The sequence below is a fragment of the Ambystoma mexicanum genome, chromosome 6p, assembly GCF_040938575.1.
Source record: "Ambystoma mexicanum isolate Mex_15411 chromosome 6p, UKY_AmexF1_1, whole genome shotgun sequence".
Classification (NCBI taxonomy): Eukaryota; Metazoa; Chordata; class Amphibia; order Caudata; family Ambystomatidae; genus Ambystoma; species Ambystoma mexicanum.
The window spans coordinates 151,685,898-151,709,650 of NC_090935.1; the positions used below are offsets into that span (position 1 = coordinate 151,685,898).

Consider the following 23,753-nt stretch of genomic DNA (forward strand, 5'->3'; position numbering starts at 1 on the left):
TCTCTACAAAATATCTATGGGCTCCAACACAGAGACCGATGTTTCAGTCATGTTATCCTCAACTCTGCATCCTCAGACTGTCCAAATGACTATGTATGGATCATGTTTACAAACAGTTGAATGCTAGGAAAAGTATTGTGAAAAATGAACTGAACGCCAAGCCCAGCCTGTATAATGTACTTATTGATTCAAGCATAGGTACCTTTCAACACATACATATTTCTTAAATGTAAATATCTGCAGTCGTTATTATGTTCCAAAAATATTCTTTGATTTCATGCAAAGCAGCCAGGATACTTCATAAGTGCTATTTATCCCAAGCTGTATTTTTCTCTGGTTGCACTGATGTCAGGAAGACCAACGGCTTGGGTGGCTCTAGAGAACAAGCACCTGACAATGGGGTTTATGTCTTTACGTCCTCTGCATTCACTTTGCCATACATTCACTTTGTTCCATTTACCTCTTCATACCTTTAATTCTTCTGTCTTTCCCTTCTTCTAAGATTCACTTCTTCATTAATACAGGGGGAGAGCCCCTGAAATGCCCCAACTTTTCTCACTCATATTCTAACCTCTAGCCCCCTTGACCTCACCCCTAACCTTTTAGCTACCCTTACCATGTTCATGGCCATCTTGACAATGTGAAGATCCATACAAAGTGAATGCATGAAGAAGTCCATGTCTGACAAAGTGAATGTAAAAAAGTAATTGCAGAAGATGTTCGTTAAGCAAAGTAAATTGGGGATACTCTGACAATGCTACTCTCGACCAGAGAGAGGGAGAATGAGACATCGAGTGAGGCACAGATAGGGAGAAAAAGATAGATGAAAGTCACAGAAATGTGTTTTCCTTTCAGAGGTGTTCAGCTCTCCTGTCTGTCGAATGATAACCATGCAACATATCAGTATAATTGCCTTCACACATGATCAACCCCTCCAACCCACCACTCCTTTCCCCAACTCTCTTGGCAAGCACTTTATTGGATTCTCAGCCTGTTTGGAGGTTTTAGGAAGAAATGGTGCCCATCGTTTACAGCGACAGCCCATGGAAGCGGTCACTAGAATTAAGCAGTTGCTTTATTGGTGCCCACCTGGCATTGTGGCACCTTTGGGAATGCATCTAAACTTTGAAGCCACAGTCAGAAGAACAAACCATAAGGCTAATTTGTCACCTACCCTGGTCAGAAGGTAATAAAATCCCAGGTAGCTTTGCCTGGAGGACCCAAAGGAGAGTGGAAAGATCAGGGAGAGTGAGTCGGCAGAGCTGGCCAAGAAAGACAGTCAGGAAGCGGTGCATGGATGTCTCCAGTGAAAAAGCCCCTCTGCCCCTTGGACAGAGTGCCCAGGGAGAGAGTTCACAACTAGTGACAGATGGAAACTCTTGACTTAGAGACTCCATCTCAGAAAAGATTGCAGGTAACTGCTCGACTGGTTTGTGGTGTAAATCGGATCTATGATGTTTCCCTGCGGGCCGATTTAATCGAAGCCGGTTGCCCGGGCCTGATTTTGGCGCTGCAAGGAAGCATCTTTCCCTTTCCACGCCCCACGCCCTTCCCCATGCAGGGGATGACCCTGCAACCCCCGTTCCTACCCCCTAGTCCCAGTTAACTGCTCAGCGGGGAACACCCTGTCCCCCGACCCGTTCCCGACATACACACACACGTACATAGGAACCTGATACACACACATACCTATACCCCAACACCCTCCTTAGTTGACACCGCCACGATCATCCCACTTCCTTCATGCGCAGTAAATGCATGCGCAGTTCCCCGACAGGCCACCTTGGGACAAAAGTGGCCTTTGGGGAAATTGCTAAGAGGAAAGTGGGTTGATCGGTGTGAATCTACTAGGTAAGTAACGATCAGAATGAGCCAATCATCCTTTACTTTTACTTTTTACTTTATTACATTTGTATAGCGCACAATGGACCCGGAAGCATGATGACGCGTACGGACAGACAACACAGAAAATATAACAACATAAAACAGAAAAGGGGGAGGTTAGAAGCAAAGAAACAACAATAGCATATTGCTAGTAAAAGAACCATGAATGAATACATCCGTGAACATATATTACGGACATGTGAGGGCCATTTGATCATAAGAGTAAAGCAGTGCCCAATCGAGACGGGGAGCCTAGAGTATCAGTTTACAGTTCGAGCAGCCCCTAGGGCAGTGGTCGAAGTGTATGAAAAGAAGTAGTGGAACTTTGTTCCCTGCTGGCCTGCACCCACTCCCCACAAAGCCCATCATCACGTCCCCTATCACACACAATACACACCACCAAACACTGCTGTTTAAGGGAATGTTCAGTGCAGTGCACTGAAAGGGCAAGTTTCAACTTCTTCCTACACTTTTATTTTAATACGAAACATTCCGGAACGGGTTCTTTTAAAATAAAAGTATAGGAGCTACAAAAGGTAATTAAAAAAAGTAGAGGAGCACCGCTCCCGACCGCTCCTGCTCACTTCGACCACTGCCCTAGGGAGATATTTAGATGATCTAAGATAAGTGAGTAAAGTGCTAGACCCGAAGCCCACTAGAACACAGTCACTAGATTGCTACGAGCATCAGTCGCTTAGGTCAATCCTGCGTAAGATCTTCAGGTCTGATGTTCTGATTACTCCAGGCCCCGTTCTTTGACGTAACCAAGCGAGTACCTTATTTCGCAGTGAATCTCTCGATTCTTTCCCTTCCACCTTCTCAACATTAATCATCACAAAGTTCCTTTGATCCGGAACGAGAGATTCAATACACGTATTATCAATATTGGGCATTTGTGGTTTCCTGGTGTGCAAGCTCCTAAAGGCCACCTGTTTGGTGTTTGACACTATAGATTGTTTGGCGGGAATTTGACCAGGATTGGGAACAGGCAAATCGAGAGCCTCTCATGAAGGATCACCCGCCAAGCAAGGAGCGAGCCAAAACTGTCTCCACCTGCCGGGACAGCCCCGGTGAACACCAAACTGGAGGGGGGGGTGGTTTGTGCAGAATTATCCGCTCCTTCAAGTTTTAATTGAGTAGCCTTCTGCTGGTGCGGCAGTGGTGGGATGAGTGTGTGAAAACCAGCAGGCAACATCAATCTCTGAAAATCCTCCATGTTAGAGCAGGCTGAAATGTCCCGCAGCATCTGTTCCTTAAAAAGACGCCAAGTCTCTGATATCTTGAGGTCAGCAGCCCCCCTATCTGTACTTGCTGCTGAATCACACCCGCCCCCCCCCCCCCCCCCCGTCTGGTCCACACTTACAGATTGTTAGGTAAGCCCCGAGTGTTTCACCCATCTGTATGTGGCCTTCAGCATTAATGGAATCCTTGTTAATGGGAGCCATTAATTCACTCCTTTGTCAAAAGGATCAACTGCTTTTGGCTGTAAGAACATCGGCATGCGCAGGGAAAGGCATCTAGCTTTACCATCATTATTAGAGACATCCCTCTTGAACTCGTTCATCAGATCTTTGTTGATGTGCAGCAATTTGGTAAAAGAAAGCTGTTCTAGCAGGAGCTTCTGTCTCCTTTTGGCACTATGTACCAGGACCTCTGATAGCCCATTGTCCCTTCTATGAGGGGCAAGTGGTGATGAACGCAAAAAGGATGCTCGCTCCTATCCTGGTTAGCAGACGCATCCTCACTCCTATCCTGGTCACCGATTGTCGGATGTCAAACACCTTCAGTGCTTGGATACAGCGGGATGATGGCAGGACTAGGGTGTGGGAGGATTAGGGCTGACAATGAGCTCTGGAACTCCGGAGAGAACTGTGGGAGCGCTGATGGTGTGGCTGCGACTCCTGTTGCCTCGCAGCCAAGCTCTCTGCTCGCTGCAGGACTGGTCTTTTCTAGCCATTGCTAATATGGAAGACCTGAGAGCTATTGCAAGCTTCTTGGAACAGCCAGAGCACAGTAGTCCAATCCCTATGCAGCAGCCTTTATCAGTGATCAGAAGCTTGCAAGTACATGATGTGTCTATAATACAAGCTTCTGAAATGTACAGTAGTGGAGATGCTTCCAGGCTTGTTTCCCTCGTCAGAGATTCACTGGCCGGAATTAAATAAACCGTAGAGCCCCATTCCATTACAGTTCCTTTCTTGATCAAAGTAACCTGATTGTGCAGCCTGTGTTCGGCAATACATTGGGCCTCATTACGAGTATGGAGGTAGCCATTCCCCTAATAAGGGCATGACTGCCTCCATATCGGGCTCCAATACCGGGTTCTGTGAATGAGGAATTACCGGGTCATTCCGACCTTGGAGGACCCGGTAATTCCTCATGCACAAAACCATTCCCCATTCCCATTTGAGCCCCCATAGGGCTAAATGGGAAGGGGGATGGAGCTAATAACGGGCCCGTTAATAACACGCCCGTTATTAGCTCCTTGGTCCCCTCGCGGGACCCGGAAAGGACGTCTGGTTTTACCAGACGTCTGTTCCGGGTCCCACTAGGGGACCTCTTGATCATGCATCCCGTAATGAAGGGTGCCGGTCCCGTACCGGCACCCTTCATTACGGGAGCGCCTATGTTGTAATGAGGCCCATTATCTGCAACCATTTCACTTCATAGAGAGGCCAGACCTTGCCATCATGCACAAGTAACCCAACCAAGCACTGCTTGTTGTTCACATGTTCCCAGTCTTGCTCCTAGGATCTCTTTGGATTCATATCCCATGCACTAGTAGAGAAATCCCACTGGCAAATACCTTTGACCCCATCCGCCCACGGCACTCAGTACAACAGAGTAGAGCAACAGTCACAGACGCCATTTGGGGGTTCCCAGGGGTCGCAACTTTCCCCTGGAAACCCTTATGGGACTCCTGCACTGTCTCTGCGACTCCTGGTTATGGAGGAGGGCTCGGATTTCAAAAATAAATAATTTCATTTTGAAGTTTGTGTGTGTATTATGTAATGTAGGTGTGTCTAGATATCATGTAAATTGTGTGAATGAGTGCGTGATGTATGGGTGACTGCGTGGCTGGGTGTGTGAGTGTCAGTGAATGGTGAATGGGTGCGTGTTTAAATGAGCAAGTGATTGGTGTGTGAATGTGTGTGCCTGTGTTAAATGCCTGGATTACTTACTGGTAATCTTCATTACACATATTTCCACTCATCCTCGTGCCTATTAAGCACCTTGACTCATACATAAGTACTGGGACGCGGAAGACGTACGTAGAGGTAATTCTCGACTGAGGAGGTGATTTTGGGGGTTGGAGGAAGAGAGTGAGAGGGAGCCGGGACATGTGGGAAAGGGTGGGTCAGGAGAGGGGTGCACTAATACATAATGGTCCTCAATGATAATTGCAGCATGATACGCATTAGTGGCTAGACTGGCATTTTGGTACAGCCAGTCTAGTAATTTCTTACAGTGGCGTGACATTTTTACTGGGCATCTATCATAAAGTAAGCATGATAAGTGTTATTTCCTGTCTAGACCCGCATTTGGGTGCAGCCAGTATATCCATTTCTTACTGTATCATGGAATATTATCTGGGCATTTATAATGAAGTAAGCATCATAAGTGTTATTACGTGACTAGACAAGCATTTTTGTGTAGCTAGTCTAGCCATTTCTTACTGTGGCTTGGCATTTTGTACTGGCATCTCAGATAATGCAATTATAATAAGTGTAATTTCCCAGCTAGACTGGCATTTGGGTGTAGCCAGCCTTGTCTTTCCTTACTGTAGCATGGTATATTTTTCTGGGCATCTACAATAAAGTAAGCATGATCCGTGTTATTATGTGGTTAGATTGGCATTTTGGTGCAGCCCACCTAAGTATGTCTTACTGTAGCATGGCATTTTTTACTGGTCATTATCAAGGCTACAGTAAACATGATAAGTGTTACTACGTGTCTGGCCTACATTGTGCAGCTAGATTTGACATGTTTTCTTATTGTGGCATTGCATGTTTAATAGCAAAGCAGTAAGATAGCCCGGCTGGTTGAGCGCTCACTGGCAATTTAGCCTGCCTTTCATTCTTCCAAGGTTGATAAAGGAGTACCAACTTTAGTTGGGATGATAGTTGTTTGTAAATGTGTTCTATGCCTAGTGCTTTGGCAGAAGTGCTATGTAAATAACAAAATATTATTATGGATCAAAGCATTACAGCTGCTCTGCACTGTTGGTAACAATATAGGGGCTCTACTTATTGTATAATGACAATACCCGGCATGCAGCTATAATTGGCATGCTTTGGAAGAAACTGGCCATACAATGCTGAAGTGGCAAAGCTGTGGCAGTGCTTTGGCCTATGTTGATTCTATTGGGTCTAACCCTATCATATCATGACCCCACCCATGACTCCACCCATGGAGGATTTTCCCACTTGTGTCTGAACAAGTAAAGCATCCTTTTACTGAGTAAAAGAAACACATACATGGAGGGTAGGTGTACGAGTGCCATTTTGTAGCTATAATGGCTGTGTTTGGGGCTAGATGGAGTGCACTGAATATACCTTCCACTCGTTCCTCAAAGGTGTAGGTCAATGATTTCTACATTTCTAGACAATCTTAGAAAGAATTGCAGATTTATGAAATAGTATTTGAGTATCACCAGAGGATTGACATGTTTCCTAATGTGTTACCTGCAGGGTGAAGCCGAGAAGAGTTTAAAGCCACCATCAGTTCTAGCTCATGAGGTGCATAAGGCGCAAACATGTGGCCGCGAAAATATTCTACCAGAAGTCGTGGACAGGGTCCTGGCATCAGCTACTGCTCCTCGGCGGAAGCTGCTGGACATCCTTCCAGATAATCGCCCGAAACCCAAGCCTAAAGGTAAAAGGTGACTTTTGATATGAAAGGTTATTTATAACAGGCTTTATACCGAGAGGTATCTAAGCACAGACCTGGGGATCGAACCTGTGTTGCTCGGTGTCGTCCTGCTTCCAAGGCGAGCACGTTGCTGCTGAGCTATTCCCCCGATGCTTTTTTTTTTTGCACAGATTTTCAAAAAAGGTGTGAGTAACTTTCCTATCGGTACTTGGAAGTCATGTACACAAATGAATGTAAGAGAAACGTACAAAGCCAAACATATCACCAACGCACGACTTTCAGTACATTTCATTCTCACCTAAATTGTTGCAGAACTCAATGTATTCATGGCTTCTTGAGAAGGAGAGCAGCCAATTGGCACGTGCTTGAGTGTGCAAACTGTCAGTGGTCCCATTGGCAAACCAACGCCACCATTAGCTAGATTGAAGGCGCAGCACCAATTTTCTTGTGTTCATGACTAGGCGCTCGCTCACATGCGTGTACTGATACATTGACATCCACCCAATTGCTGCTGCTTTCTAATATAGATGGAGTCATTATTGGTGATGCTAATTTAAACAGCAGCCATTTCACCCCCTATAGTTCAGCTGTGTCACAGTCTCCTGTTAGCTGAATGGTCTAGGACTGGATCGCCCTGTGTAAAGTCATAATAAATAAATAAATAATATCTAGGGCCTAACTGTTTGTTTCAAGAGATAATGGAAGTATTATATGATTTTAGATGGGGTTGGGGGTAAGGGATTGCTAATAAGGCAAACAGTGGGCACAGATCTTTGAAGAATTATAATTTAATATCAGTATTAGATAAATCATCTACCATAAGAAATTATGTCCACTTTCTTTTTTGCGTTACAATTTCCCTTGACCTAAACCTAAATGAGGGACCCAATGAAAGAGATCAGGATGTTGCTTGCAGACTGGCGTGGTGGCCAGTTTGATGTTTGTAGGGGTACATTGCGAACCCCTTCACCTCTCATGGGGCTGGGGAGACCCCAAGAAAGCTACCACATGCCCCCTTTTGAAATGTATTGCTGCGCATGACCCAGCTGCACCTCGCTAGGCATCCACAGTCCACAATGTCGTCTCTTTAAAAAATGTTGACCTCCTTTCAGGAGCCGATATGGTTGACCGTACCAGGTCTACAGGCCGACCGGCTAGTGGTTCGGCGGACACAGACGCATGTAGCTGATGAGCTAGCTAGAAAATGTCAGGTGTGTACGCGGATTATCCTGGTGATACAAGGATGTTGCTAATTGGGCAGATATAAAAGGGACTCCTCCATAGCTTTGCCCCAATCAGGAGCACAGGACAACTAACACAATAATTGAGGCGATATGGAGCACATCCATCGAGTGGTGCTGGCGGAAGGTCAGAGCAATCTTTTGTATATGGGAAAATGTAAGCTTTAGAGCACCCCTATACCTGGGCCCCTCTCCCTGATGAAGTGACAACATCCTTCCCTCAGTGTCAGGTCTATTTCCTGGGGAAAGTTTTTGGAAGATTCCCTGAATGTTGCAAAAGTGGTCAGCCATCAAAAATGTGTCTTGCTGCTGGGGAGTTCATAGTTACGGTTCCACTTTACAAAAGAAATGAAAACCGTTTCGTTCAAAACCCTTGTTTCATAAAACGTTTTTCTCGTCCATAAACGCTACCCAAATATCTAGTCAAATCAACAAGCATGCAAAATAAAGGTCTTATAAACGTTTTCATGGCCAAAAACAGTGCTGTGTTCTGATAGACCTCCAGAAATAGGTTTTGGCACTGCACATCTCACAATTATCCATTTCAATTTTTTATATTTTTGCCATGCACTTAGCTCTTTGCTTGCACTTTTGCATGTCTCAAAAATTTCGAAAATCCTGTCAACCAAACTCGATGTATTCACTTTTAAAGAAAATAAATCATCAATATGTTCATTCTTGCGCACTGTAGGTCCACAGTGATACCCCTCTGCTCCTTACAGATGTGCTGCAGGCTCAGGCATTGCCAGACCAGGTCATTTCATAGAGGAAACGTTAAATAAAAACCAAATGAATAATGTTTCTAATGAAAACAAAGAACACACACACAGATAACACTGCAACAATGCAGATTAAAAAATAAAATGATGATTCGATATACAAATCCAACATATGATTAACAGATGTACACCAGAACAAAATCCACAAGACACTTAAACACAAGTATAGAATATGGCGATAATAATCATGTTTATTTCAATTCTGCAATGATATATTAACATATTTTGCAATGCTAATATATTTGGCATATCTCGTTGGGAAATGTTGTATTAATTATATTATATGCCACCCTTATGTTAACTCTATGGTTTTTGGACCTGACTGATGTATAACTGTATAACTGTTACTCATCCCAATAATTGATTGTCAAAAATGTACAAAATATGCGTATAACTTTACAGCCTTGGAAGAAGAGCTTGCTGCTCGAAACACGTGTTGGCTGTCTTCAAACTGCACTAAACTACGCCTAATTGAGCATTATAATTCTCGGTTGTGTGCGCAATTTTTGGGAGCAAACCAATCCTCATCATAGTTTAAATAATATACAGTTCAATAAACTAATAAAACACAAAACACAAGACATGACAAAAGTCATACTCACAACACAAAACCCCACTAGACAACATCAAGCAAAGTCACAAACACTCCGTCTAATATTAATCATAACATTCATTGATTGGTCCCCATTGTTACATATAAACATCCTCCCCATGCTGCTTACCAAACTTAACCTTTTCAAAATTTGAGAGAACTTGCATATTAACAAGCCATTCTGCCACACATGGCTTCTTCCGAGTTTTCCAGACTCTTAGTATTTACCTTGTTCCGACCAAGAGGACTTTGTTAATCCAACCTAATGCTGTACAATCAATAGACCTACAATACTTTGGGGGTTTTAAAATCACTGCAGATGGAGTTCTAGGAAATATAAGATTCCATATTAAATCAATTCTATCCAATATGTCATTCCAAAAATCCCTCACCCTGGCACAATTCCAAATCATATGTAACAGGGTACCTTTCTCCTTGTGGCATCTCCAGCAATTTTCACTTCCTATCAATCCCAATCTGTGCTTCCGAACCGGTGTCCAATAAACGCGCCCCAATATCTTCTGGTGAATATAACGTAAATTCAAGTCAACTTTTGCCCTGATAGGAACCTTCCACAGACACTCCTTTATTGAAATAACCCTACCCAGTTCCTCAGACCAAGTAAGTCTCAATTTATCCCATGATTCAGCCAGATGAGCCTCTAATGGGAAAGGTTTCAACAAAAGTTGACACCTTATATGGTGCAGATTTGAGAAGGTTACATCCTTCCGGTCTCTGCGTCAGAGGAACCTCTAACATCTGTTGTCTTTCTGAAATCAAGGCTGTCAACAAACCATATCTCCTCAACACTCTCTTATGCAAGCCACATTTTTCTCTTAAATTCTCAAAAGCCACCATACTACCATCACACCAGACATTCCCAATTAACAATACACCTCTACTAATCCAACATAACAATTTGTTATTGATCTGCAAACCTAGATTGTGCTAAATGGAAGCCTCCCTATACAAGAACAATCCCTGACCACTCCCCAGTATCATTGATGTAACAGCCTCCTTGGTAGCAACCACTGTCTGCAAACAAGACACTGGCTTAGGTAATTTCCCCATTGAATATAAACTCTCAATCCGATACGGCCCCATTCTTTGATTTTCTATTTGTGCCCACAACGGAGTCAAGGAACTATCCATGTTGAAATAAGCAACAGATTTTTTCAAAATAAATCCTTTGCAGTAATTCCCAAGGTTAGGGTATCCAAAACCTCCCTCATGCACACTACGAACCTAGATACAGCGAGGTATACTCAGCCTCTTACCGACTCCCCACAAAAATTCCTGAACGCCCTATCAATGCACCCCAAGTTTTTCTTTGTAAACTTAACAGGGAGCGACTGAATGATATATAGGACTTTCGGTAGTAGTACCATTGTGATCGCGTGCATTTTCGCCCAGATACTTAACAAAAGTCTTCCCCATTTACAGATGTCCCTAGGAAGAACCTCCATTATTTTATCTACATTATATTCAACCAGCCTCTTCAAATCACTCACAAGATATACCCCTAAATATTTCACCATACCGTTCTCCCATTTGCAGTTCCAATCCATCAAACAATTACGAACAGGGGTGTCTCTGGCAGGAAAAACCACTGTTTTCTCCCAGTTAACCTTATAACCTGAAAGAGCCCCAAACTCCTCAACCATTTGCTTCAGAATAGAGCCCCCCTCAATTGGATTACCAAGAACTATCTATCAGCATAAGCTAGTACCTTGACCTCTTGTTCCCCTATTTTTAATCCTTTCAAAAGCAGATTTTGTTGAATATAAATCAAAAAGGGTTCCAGCGCCAAATTAAAAAGGTAGGGAGACAGTGGGCACCCCTGTCGTGTACCTCTAAAAAGATTAAAAGAGGCAGACGATTCCCCATACACCCAGACTCTGGCACTAATGTCCAATTGTAAAGCCTCCAAAGCATTAATAAAAAAGGGTCCAAAACCCATTTTCATCAATGTATAGTTCAGAAAAGTCCAGTTTACCCTATCGAAGGCTTTCTCAGCATCTAAAAAAATGAATAATAGCCCCTCAACCTCTGAGTTTGTCAAATTCAAAACATCTAGGAGTGTCCTAATATTATCATACCCATAGCGTTGTTTCATAAAGCCAACATGTGTTCTATCAATTAGATCCCCAATGTGTTTATCCAATCTGTTGGCTAGAATCTTTGTAAAGATCTTCATATCGACATTGAGCAATGATATAGGACGGTAATTACAGCACTTAGACACATCTCGCCCTTCCTTGAGAATCACCGTAATTATAGCCTCTTTCATCGAGGGACATAATGAACCTTCCACTAGAAATTGATTGTAAAGAACACATAATTCTGGCGTCAATTGGACCTCAAAATCCTGAAAGAATTCTGTTGGCAATCCATCCGACCCTGGGGATTTCCCAACTTTGAGACCATTAATAGCCTGAAGAACCTCTGCAACAGAAATGGAGAATGTAGAAACAAACAACCCTCATTAGAAAGACAGCGAACACCAATTTTCCCAACAAAGTCTACTAGTTCACACTCGTGTGGGATGTGATTCTCAGAATACAGTGTAGCATAAAACGTCCGAAAGGATTCACTAATCTCTTTCTTTTTAACCACCACACCACACAGACCATTATCGATTTTTTGAATAAAAGATCTTTCCAAGAAACCCCTCAACTTATTAGCCAACAACCAACCCCCACAGTCTCCTTTATCCCAATAGCGTTGTTTCAAGTAAAACACACCTCTATCTGCTTGAGCATCAACTTCACATCTTAACAATTCCCTAGCCTTGTCAAACTGAACGCGATCTTCTACAGATCTCGATAGAGCATAAGCTTTTTGCAAGTCTCCTAACTCCAATTCAAGTTCCCTCAATTTAATTCCTCCCTTTTTCCTTATTCTAGCGGTCCAATTCATCAATTCCCCCCTAATAAAGGCTTTAAATGAGTCCCATACCATTAGGCTATCCGTTGAACCACGGTTCTCTCTAAAGTAGTTTTCAATGGAAGTACATAAAGCCTTCAAAGCATCATCCTCTTTCAGGCCCTTTTTTCTGTCTTCCTTTGCAGCTGGCGATTCAATTATGCTAACACGGGTTTCTCATAACCCTTTTTGCTGGCTTGCATTCAATGTGATTCTACTTTCACTGCATTTCAAAAAGAACTTCATAGTCCCATAATGCCTTTCATGGGCCTTTTATTTCCTGCTTTCTTTCTCAAATTCAGTTTTCAGGTTCCCGCTCCAGCCACACGCATGCTAACCAGGATTTCCTCTCTCTTGCCATGAGACTCACCCGGTTAGCGTGGCTCTGGCGAGCAACCTCTCTGGAGTTCATGGGTCGAGGTCAGGGTCTTCCCACCTGCCCCTGAGGCACCTGGACTTCCCTTCATATGCCCAGGGGAAACAAGCCCTTCTGTGGACAGAGTCAGCAGGATATGATCTGTCCTCTCTGGCTCTTGGGAGGCACAGCTCCTCAGACCTGCTGCAGCCCTTCAACAACACATGATCAGCGTCTTGGCCCACAGCTCCCTTCCAGACCTCAGCACTCTCCTCTCCTCTCTTCTTCAGCTCCTCTGGTCCACACTGCATCCCCAGGTCGCTCAGTGTGTGTTCCTGTGCTCTACTTTTTATACATACGTTAATGTGACTAGATGGAGACTGCACATAGGAATCCATGGTACATTGGTTCCTATGGGCAATCTTCATAGCTCTGTTCCTCTTTTACTTCATCCCAGTGTTTGTGAAAAAAGGAAGTATGGGAGTTGTAGTTTTCCCTAATGATGAAGGGAAACTTACGGAAGTGTTTGTCAGGGGGAAGGGGACAGGTGTATGGTTGTAGGTGAATGGGTTTTAGATGATAATGTCCCATAGTGACTGAGGGGATGTCGGATAGGGATATATGTCTTCTCCATGCCTCTCTTTAATGTATGTACCTGTTGGAATTGGGGAGGAGACAACGGGACAGGATTCATTACGCCCTATAAAGGGGGAGGAAGTGTTGGATAGTGGGGGAATACCGCGTCTCTCCCCTGGATGTTTCCTCGTCATTCCCTAAGGTTCTGGGCAGTGAAATACCCTCCGGATTTTCACGCCACCTAGGTACTGACATCACAGAGCCCCTAAGACCACTGAACCTTCCCTTCATCTTGACACAGGGACTCCTGTAATGAGAAACCAGTAACTTGCAGAAGACATTCATAGATAACCCAGCCCACTTACTCTCCCTCTTCTTTAAAACCACCTTGGTGAGGAGAAACACCCACCCACTCTGTGCAGCACTACTGCCCTCCTGCCCATCCTTAAGACCCTCGGCATGTGTGACTCAAAATACAGGGAGGGCCCACTGTAGATCCTAAGAAACCTAAGATCTAGGAGAGACCTGATGTGATAACTGGAGGGACTTCCTGTGATCCTTGAAGACATGAGAACTTATTAGTAAATATCTAAGAAGAGAAAGGTCTCGAATTGAATGCCTGTGAAGGGACAAAAACATGGTGAAAGCAGGAGCCTTTGGACTGTGAGTAATCCCAGAAGGAGACTTCCCAGGAACAGATGTTTTGGTTTTGATTAACTTAGGAGTGGACAATTGTAGTGTAGCATTATTGAACTCTTGGGTTGGCCAAACCTTGTAACCTTTAGAGTTAAAGCACAGGGTAGCCAGGAGGCTAAAGAAACCTCAGGTTTTTGGACTTTTCTGTGTCCATAGCATTTGGAACATCATTTATAGAATAGGGGGTCCCCGGAAGGGCAAGCAATTAAAAAGATTAGACTTTACTTTGTGTTAGTTTATTGGGACAATCACAACCTGAGAACCATGTATTGTATTAGCCTGTTCTGACACTGTTCTATAGAAGACCATCGTTAGCTTTAGATTTCCCCCTGTGTGTGGCATGTATTGTTGCCTCGAGTGCCCACACTCTGCACATTTGCGGCAATACCTTGGGTGACCATCCCCGGTCTATGATGGGTATTTTAGGCTGTCCTTCACAGCCTATTGGCATCTCCAATCCTTTTTTCACTCATGTTCGAGCTCCAGCTTTTCTCCATTTCTTCCAGTTATCTCATTATTAAATGTATGATTTGTTTTTCACCAGGTGACTAGCCCTTATCTAAATTACCTCACACAGCACTCTCCAGCCCGGAAACATCTGTCACAGTCAGAGAGATAACAGGTGCTGGCAGCTGGCACTATAGTGGCTCTGATAGCAGCCATTGTAGTTTCACAACTCAATAATGGGTTATGACTACTAAAGGTGGGTAGTGATATATTAAAAACAGTATGCCCTACTGTTGAACTCTATGCAAATACAGATTTAACAGTGTGCAGAAGCGAAGTACAGAAAATATGACCATTCAATTTACTGAATCAAATAATGCAAAAATACATATGTGATTGGAAAGTAGTCACCCAACACCTACTGGCTCATAATCCAGTGGCTGCCCCCTCTTTAACATGGCCACGCCCCAAGCCCAAAGCGACTATGCCAAAGGAGCAAACTCGACTTGCCCTGAAACACTGAACATGGCATCAAACGCTTAGCACAAACCCAAGCCCAAAACTGTAATCCTGCTCTGAGCACATTTGCCAAGAGAACACCCACAGAAACAAACACCCCACATGCAAAGACACGTACAGAAGGCAGTCATTGAACACAAGGCATCAGAAAGGAACAGTGCACATGCTTTCTTACAACAGGAAATACATGCCAGCACCAACGCAGCACTGCAGGAAAATGCCTTCACACGTCGACAGAACAAGGCACATCTCGGATTGGCACAAGTAAAATGCCCGAACACACACAAAAAGCATGCATGAACACGGATACACATGAGGGTCATCAACATGTTACGTTACCCTTATCTGTGCCCTCCCGGCATGTGATTGGCAATGCGCATTAGCAACCTGGTGGCATTGAGAGCATCCAACCACTCCATCCATGAACCAACCCACCCCACCCCCAATCATGATAAATGTGGCATACTTTAACACATGCACCTCAAAATCAATGGCAGGATGTGGCTGGAGAACGGAGGAGAACATCCATGGTACAGGGGTGACTGAGGTTGCAGCAGACCATGCACAGTCAATGCACCGCGTCCTAAAGAGTCACACACCTGAAGCTATTGTCCTGGTGAGACCAGAGAAACAATTGGGAAGTTGGGGTGTTGCTAGGTCTGGAAAAGAACAGGGACTAAGCTTATGTAGGGACGGGCAGGACTCGGGGCTAGCTCTCCTTTGGTTGTAGCACCTGAGGTTTTATCGGGGGCTACAATCAAAAGTCCAGGTGCTATAGCCCCCTTAACCCCCCCTAGCAACGCCTCAGGAACCCTGTCAATTTGCTTGGATATTTACCTGGCTAGCCTTGGTTAGAAGCACCTCCACACCTACGTGTCCCTCTCAATGTCCTCACCAGTGCCAACAACACCTGTTCAGCAACTATGTCTGTGGTCACATTTGACAGAGGGGTACACCTGTATCACTTCCATATGCACAGTACCCTGGGATGCAGCTAACGCCTCAACGCCTGTGCCTGATATGACTAAAGTACACTGAAGAGCAAGTGTGATGTGTTGCACTAGCAACGTGGCCCCAAGACCATACAGAAAAAGCTGACGGCCTTGAATATTGTATCCCCATGCTTAACATGCCAGGCTCTCCTCATCAACACTCAGGGGGCTTAAGCGGCACTAGGCACCCCTATATATCTCCCATCATGCAGAGAAGCAACAGCTGGTTATCTGAGTTGCACTCAATGTGTTCCTCACTCCTTCCAATAGAGACATACCTCTGTACAAACAAGAGGCCAGACATCACCGGTGTGTTGGTCTCTTGTTGGCCACCACTTCCCTTAATTGCAATTTGGCCCTATCCTGCTCTGCTGCCGCCTCAGCCTGGGTGACACATCACTTGAACGCCCACCTAATGTAGCAAAACGGGTCTCAAAACCACCAGTGATCCTTCTCCGGTCACCCAAATGGCCAATGCTCGGATGGCATCGCATTCTATGTGCTCTACCTCTGGGCTTCCCTAAGCTTGAGGGCCTACAATACTCGCTGGCCTACAGGAGTGGGGGGACTGTGTTGGTATTATGCCCCCAGCAGGTAACTGTTATCCCTGATGGAGAACCAACACTGTGGTACACTAATGTGTCTGCCCTGAGTGACCCAGCTGGAACCCCCTGTTCCGGTTGCACTTGGCCCAGATATCTTGGAGGTATGGTGCCGATACTCCAGTACCACTTGTTATCCATCCAGTGCTGCTTGGTATATGCTCTATCTGAGGCAACACCTTCTCCTGGGACACACTGCAAGTGTGAGGGGTATCTTGATGCTTATTCTGAGTCAGGTGGCATGCTCTATATGGCATGCAGCAGTGGATGTGGGAGATGGCATGCTAGTATTGTGTAAGCATCATGGTTTGCCATCTCAGTCTCCACGGTCAGGAGTATGCAGACTGATGTATGCATGTGAAGAACCTTCACGATCGGGATAGTTGCTAATTTGTGTGTGAGGCGTTTTAATTTTCGGCGTGAGGAAACTCATGCTAAGTTCCTTACATGGCCCCAGTGGGTGCCTGCGCCACTGTGGGTAGGTAGCCTGAAGTGCTGGTTATGACATCTGGCACTGGGTTGCAGTTCATGCTCCTTACCTTTGCCAGGATGTGTTTCTGTTGGGAAAGTAGTCTATTTTCAGTTGTATTTGTAACGTTATGGCTGTTATATATACGGATAGCCCCTGTGAGAGGCAAATGTGTGTACGACGTGTCTGTAACCGTGCCCTTCAATCGTATATTTCAGAGGGTGTCAACGGTTTATAGTTAATATTTCGAATTCAATTATTTCGAATGCAAAAATGTCGAAAACATGAAGTCGATTTTTTTTTCTGAATGTTTAATTTTTTTTTTAATGGGGGGTTCCCCCCTAAACCCCTATTTTTTGTACACTTTATTTTACTTACCAAAACCCCCCAAAAATGTATTAAATAAAAAAATTATACATTCGATTTTTTTTCGACATAATGTTTTCGACATTTTTGCATTCGAAAAAATGCGTTCGACATACTGACTGGACACCGTTGCCTGGACCTAGTGAGTTGTGCAATTGTTTCTGGCTGCATTTAATCTCGAAACTGCATAAACTGTCTAAGGGCTGTGTATCCCTCTGCACCTTGCACCTTCGAGGCCGGGGGTGGGGGGTGGGGGGTGGGGGGGGGGTGGGGGGGGGGTGGGGGGGGGGTGTGTGTGTGTGTGTGTGTGTGTGTGTGTGTGTGTGTGTGTGTGTGTGTGTGTGTGTGTGTGTGTGTGTGTGTGTGTGTGTGTGTGTGTGTGTGTGTGTGTGTGTGTGTGTGTGTGTGTGTGTGTGTGTGTGTGTGTGTGTGTGTGTGTGTGAGGGTATTAAGGGTAAGGTTACCAGCACCCTTAATTCCGGACCGCCACACTACGAGTCTGCCTGCAGGTAGCATGGCGCCCGGCAGGTCTGATCCTGCTGGGTGCATCGGCCACGGTATGCAGAGTCCTCGCGGAAGCACTTAGCAACAGTGCCTGTCCATCCGTCTCCCCACTCCCATGGAGTCCTATGGGACACCAGGGGAATGGGGAGTTACCAAACCAGAGGCCTAACTTCCCACGCCGCCGGGACTTGTAATGTCCCAGTGGCACCGGGAAGTCAGGTGGCAGATTCAATGTTTCCAGGTTGGCGGCAAACCGCAAGTGGCACCGGCGGGTTACCGCTGACCTCAGAATGAGGCCCATAGTCATTTAACTTTCCTGGGGGCCTCAGTGCCGCCAACAGGTGGTACCTATCGTGCTGCCAAGCCGCCATCTCTGGGTTCAGTATCTCCGCCAGCAGCAGTGGTGCAGTATGGAAGAGTGTAGAGCGCCCTTTCTGTTAAACACATAACCAAAAAAGGTCAGCTCTGCCTTGAGGAATTTGCACTTTTCCTTGTGGATGGTTGGGCAAGCTTTGTCTAGCGGGTTGAGGGCTGCTTTTAGTAGGTGCATGTGTTCCGCACTGTCTTTTGTGTGGGTGTGAATGTCATGGCTGACATTTAAGAATCCCGGCAGACCTGTAAGACTGTATTGTCTGCTGGAAAACGTCAGCTGCCGAGCAGATGCCGAAATGTAACTTGTTGTATCTTATCAGTCCCAGGTGCGTTCAGAACGTTGTGATGTATCTCGATTCCATATGTAATTTGAGCTGGTGGTAACCTGCGTTTAGGTCTATCTTCGTGAAGACTTTGGACCTTGTGAGTTCTGCAAAAATTGCCATTATTCTGCCAGAGCATCCTAAAAAAACAGCCATTATTAAATGGAAGAAGGAACTTGACACATTGTCATGGGAAGCATTAGTTGAGGCTATTCATTGTAAGGATCCTAAAACCTTTTGGACTTTGGTTAACTCTGGGCCGTTGTATAAACACTCTAGATTAGGAACAGTGATGACGGTAGCAGCTTCCGCCTGGGAGGACCATTTTGCATCTGTGTATCCGGCCAGGCTGAGGTCCCAGCAAGTGTTCCTCTGGAGTGGTCGCTGAATTTTGAACTGAAGGCTATGAGACAAGGCACATTGCTGTCCCAATTGAGATTTTTGGGATCTTATAGATCTCTGAGCCCCTCTTTTGACTATTATTTTTAAATCAATTTTGAAAGCCAAGGTAATTCCCCTGTTCTGCAAAGATGCCATAATGTTCCCCATCTATAAGAAGGGTGATAGTGCAAGCCCCCTTTCATATTGTCCCATATCTCCCCTGCACATGTCATTTAAAGCGTTTGGAAGGCTAGTTGTGGGGCATTTGGAGAATTGGATAGAGTGTAATTCCATTTGATCTGATACTCAATTGGGTTTCAGACCAGGGTTGGGAACCTGTGAACAGGCACTTAGCCTGTATCTAGCAATGTCCCTTTTAATTTTTATGAAAAGTGAGCCTATATACGTGGCCTTCAACAAGATCTCAAGGCCTAAGCTTTGGGGTGTACTCAGATCCATGAATTGCCCCGGTGGCATAATCAGGCTCTTGGAGGCTATACACAGGGATAATGGAGCCTGTGTTTGATGCAGCGAACAAGGTCAATGTACACAGCATTTTCAATGTAATAGGGGTGTACGCCAAGGATGTGCTGTTTGTGCTTGGCTCCAGTGCTGTTTACACTCTGGCCTGGAGAAGGCCTTGTTGGACACTAAGGCTGATTACCCAAGTCCTGGTAATCGTGGAGTCCCAGTTCTTGCTTGTGAGGATGACACTGTCTTGATTGCTCATACCCCATGGGCACTTCAACAGCTAATCCTGACTTATACTAACTACCTGTCTGGTTTAGAACTTAAAGTGTATACAGTCAAATCCACAGTAATAGCATGTGCACCTAGGAAGAAGGCATTGAGGCTGGGTAAAATGCTATGTCAAGGTGCTGTTATACCTGGTGTGACAGACTTTGACTACCTGGATGTACGTTTCTCAAAGTCTTTGACAGGCACTGCCCATGTCTCCATACAGAAAACGGAGCAAAAGGCTGGGTGGTATATCCTGGTTTACGGGGATGTGCGTGGGCAAACCGTTAGACTTGATACTTACCGTCTATAATACCCAATGCTTGGTCGCAAATAACTATGGAGTTGCTTTGTGGGGTTTCAAAAATGTTTCGCATTTGCAGGTGGGTGAAAATAAGTTCCTCAAGACTAGGCTTAGCCAGCGCCGCGGCTAATTTTGCAGTTCATGAGGAGCTGGACGTTGGCTTTATAGAAGATGAATTTTAGCACCCCTTTAACACTGGTTACGAATTTGGTCTAATCCCAAAGCTATTTTAATTCAATTTTTTATTAGGGAAGTACTAAAATTGGCAGGAACTGATCGAATTCTGTGGCTCCAGTACATAAAAATGAGTTTAACCAGGGGGCGTGGCCAACTGCGAGGCGAAGCAGACGTGAGTCCCTTCGGCTCCCGCTGCCGCATGATACATCCTGGAAAACCAGCCTGATATGTGACCGCTAGCCGTGCTCCAAGAGGGCCGCAAGAACGAGGAACACCCGCGGCACAAGTGTGAGAAGTTGTGGTGACCTGGGAGGCGGCTGTGTTGAACCCCGGCGATTCGAAGTCCGAGGCCCTGAGCGGAGTCCCCGAAACAAGATGGCCGCCGCTGGAGATCCAGGCTAGTGACGCCCTGCTGAGGGGAATGGAGACCTGACTGCAGCTGGGCTGGGGGCTCAGCAGGGCTGCAGGGGTGGCGCCTACCTCCGGCGCCCTGAAATCCGAACCAATCCGGACCTGAATGCGTCCCCTGCACGGCCTGCTACCCCGGCGGATTGACTGTCCCAGGCACGGCCGCACCGCTAGACAGCCGCCGGCACCAGCGTCGGCCGTCGCCATGTGGGGCCCACGAGGGGATTGGTGGTGGTCCCGGACGAGCCTGAGTCCGCAGGGGACGCAACCGAGGAGCAACATCGGGTGGGGCAGAGGCGGCGCCCGCTCTGTGACACGCTGCAGGAGACCTCAGACTGGACCAATCCCTGGGGCAGTGCCGCTCCCGTGCTCACTACCCAGGGGTGCCCGCGGGGGAACGCAACAGCAAGGTGTGCGGGTGATTCAGGGTAGCCCACCCTTGGCGCCACGGCTCCACCGGGGTGGGGTGGACAATTAAGTACAGGCCCGCGGGTCGCTGCTGGATCGCCCAGAGAAGAACTGTCGGGTCCTCCGTGGACCGGAACAAACAACGTCCAAGCGGAACAACACAAAGCGTAACACCACCTGCACAGAAAAGGACAATATAGCTGGCTCTCCCTGGGCCCTGAGGCGAAGGGGTAATGAAAACCAGTGGGCCTGCCGAGCCTAGCTGGAGACACTGCAGGAGGCACACATCAGCCTGACCCGGAACGGCCTGGAATAAGTGAGGGGTGCCCCCATATACATCCAGGAGGTCCCTCCGCCATACACCACTGGTGAGTGTGCCGGGCTGGTCGAGAGTGACGGAGCACCGCGCCGCCACGGCCTGACACGTTCTTGCTCACGGCCTGACACTAAGACAGTGGGAGTAAGACCAATAGACCGCCACTGGTAGCAGGACGACTGGGCCACTCTCACCACCCAAGGAATCCCCCCTCACCCAATACCTTGAAACCATCGATTAAGCATAAACATCCTGAGAACCAGACAAACTTTGGGTTAGGAACACCTGCCAATATAGCAGAGTGCGCTGACTTGGCATCGGAGCCCGCAATCATACGTGAACTAACAATAAACAGCAAAACCCAACCTCTCATCCCATCATTGAGTCGCGACCGAACCGGGCCGCACTCCGTGAGACCGAGAGACAGGAGCTCCACCACGACATTACACCTGCCTGACCGGGTTGCAACCATGGGCAAAGAAAAAATGCCTGCCATGCAGAATAGGATTGAACAATACACAGTCGCCTCTTCTCAGGCCACCGACCTTCAACCGCATCTATCTGGAGACATGGAACCCGCCGACGCACTCTCCCTCAAAGATGTCATGGCTGCAATAGCTGACTCACGCTTGTCCATGGAGCAGAAGATTGATCGAATAAGTTTTGATGTGTCCCTTCTCAGACATGACCTGCAAAAACTGTCCGTGTGTACTGGAGAAGCGGAACAGCGCATCTCGAATACAGAGGATGGGCTACACAATGTGCAACACCAACTCCAGGGAGTCGCGGCCACACTCAAGACCTTGGAGGCGAGGGTCGAGGAAAGCGAAGGGAGGTCCAGAAGTAACAATGTTTGTATACTCAGTGTCTCCGAGAAAGAGGAGGGCCCATGTATGCAACTCTTTCTGGAACAACTACTAACAGATCTCTTTGACTCACACTCCTTCTCAAAATTCTTCTCCATAGAGAGAGCACACCGAATGCCCACGGGAAGGCCGCTGCCTGGCGCTCCTCCGCGCACTGTTTAGCGAGGTTCTTGAACTATCGAGACCGGGACGCACTCTTACAGCTGGCTAGGACCAAGGGCACGGTAACCTTCAACGAGTCCAGGCTGGCCTTTTCCCCTGATTATACAAAGGAGGTACAGAAGGCTAGGCAATCCTTTGAGAAACTTAAGAGACAATTGCAATCTCTGGGTGTCAAGTATGGGCTGCTTTTCCCTGCACAATTTAAAATTTATCACAAAGGCACTACGGTTCACTTTGACGACCCGGGCGAAGCATGGCGCTGGGCGGAGCAGCACATTGAGGGGGACTGGTCGGGGCCCCGAGGAAACAGGCAAAGAAACCCTAGAACACCTCCGGAACAATGACCCAGACCTGAGCAACCACCACCCCCTGACCCTCCGGCGCCCGGAGGAGTCGGGGCTCTGCCCTGACCCCCCTCGTTGGCTTGACCTCCTGCCGTTATATGACCATACCATGGAGGCCACCGCAAGGGGCCCTCGGAAGGACGCCAATGGCGTGTCACACACCTACAATGCGGTAAGCGGGGATCTGCTACCCTCGCACCTGGGGTATCTTATTCCCCCCCCATCAGTTCTAGTTCAACTTCTATAGGGGCTTTTATACGCTGACAATCTACTCTTTTTCTCTCTGATTGTCAGCACATGTTGGGGCGACAGGTACTTCGTGTTGGGGTGGAGTATGGGGAGGGGGAGGGAATGTTTTGTTGGGAAGAGTTCCTGGTTGTTTCAAGACCAGCTTATCCCTGCAACCCCCAAGGGACAGCAGTGTTTCTGGTAGTTGGGCTTATAGCACGCCCAGGCAGCGACTCAACCATCACTTTTTGTTTATTTTACACTACACCATCATGCACCAAGATGATATCCCTGTGGGCCACCTGCCTTCCCCTCAAATAATCTTGCAAGATGACACCTGACCATTCTCAAATGCCACTTACTGCACGTCCCAAGTCCCTTAAGATCCTGACCTGGAATGTGAACGGGATGGGCTCCGCGATCAAGAGACGCTTGATTAAGCAACTACTCTCTAGACACTCCCCCGATGTAGCCCTGATTACCGAAATTCACTTAGGGGGATCGCACTGTAACTTCTTTCACCGGACAATTATAGGATAGCTTTCCATGCGGGATATACCATGCGATCCATGGGCACACTCATTCTCATACACAAACGCGTCCCGTTCGCACTACAGGAACAGGAGCAGGACCCCCGGGGTCGCTATGTGTTGGTCCTGGGTACACTCTGGGGGGAAACATATGGGGTTGTCTCAATCTACTCCCCACCGGGACTGGGGCAGGTGCTTTTAGAAGAACTGACCACCCTTATGGGGAAACACCAACCCGATAAAAGGTTCGTGGGAGGCGACTTTAACGACGTCATGTGCAACTCCATGGACCGCTCCCATCTTAGACAGCGTAACCCGACTGTCCCCACGAGGCTCTCCGGCTTTGTATCTGCCCTGGGTCTCTGTGATGTGTGGCG

At 46.6% G+C, this 23,753-nt stretch overlaps 1 protein-coding gene across 2 annotated transcripts in view; it reads left to right on the plus strand.

The window, feature by feature from the left end:
* The window catches only part of SPMIP6 (sperm microtubule inner protein 6), a 310,448-nt gene that overhangs the window by 79,448 nt on the left and 207,247 nt on the right, over positions 1-23,753 (plus strand). For both annotated transcript variants that reach the window (XR_011280602.1, XM_069626836.1), the window contains exon 2: positions 6,576-6,759. Coding sequence is in view for 1 of the 2 variants with exons in the window: in XM_069626836.1 (XP_069482937.1) it covers positions 6,576-6,759 (184 nt within the window). In the remaining variant the exon portion in view is untranslated. The remainder of the gene's footprint in view (positions 1-6,575; positions 6,760-23,753) is intronic.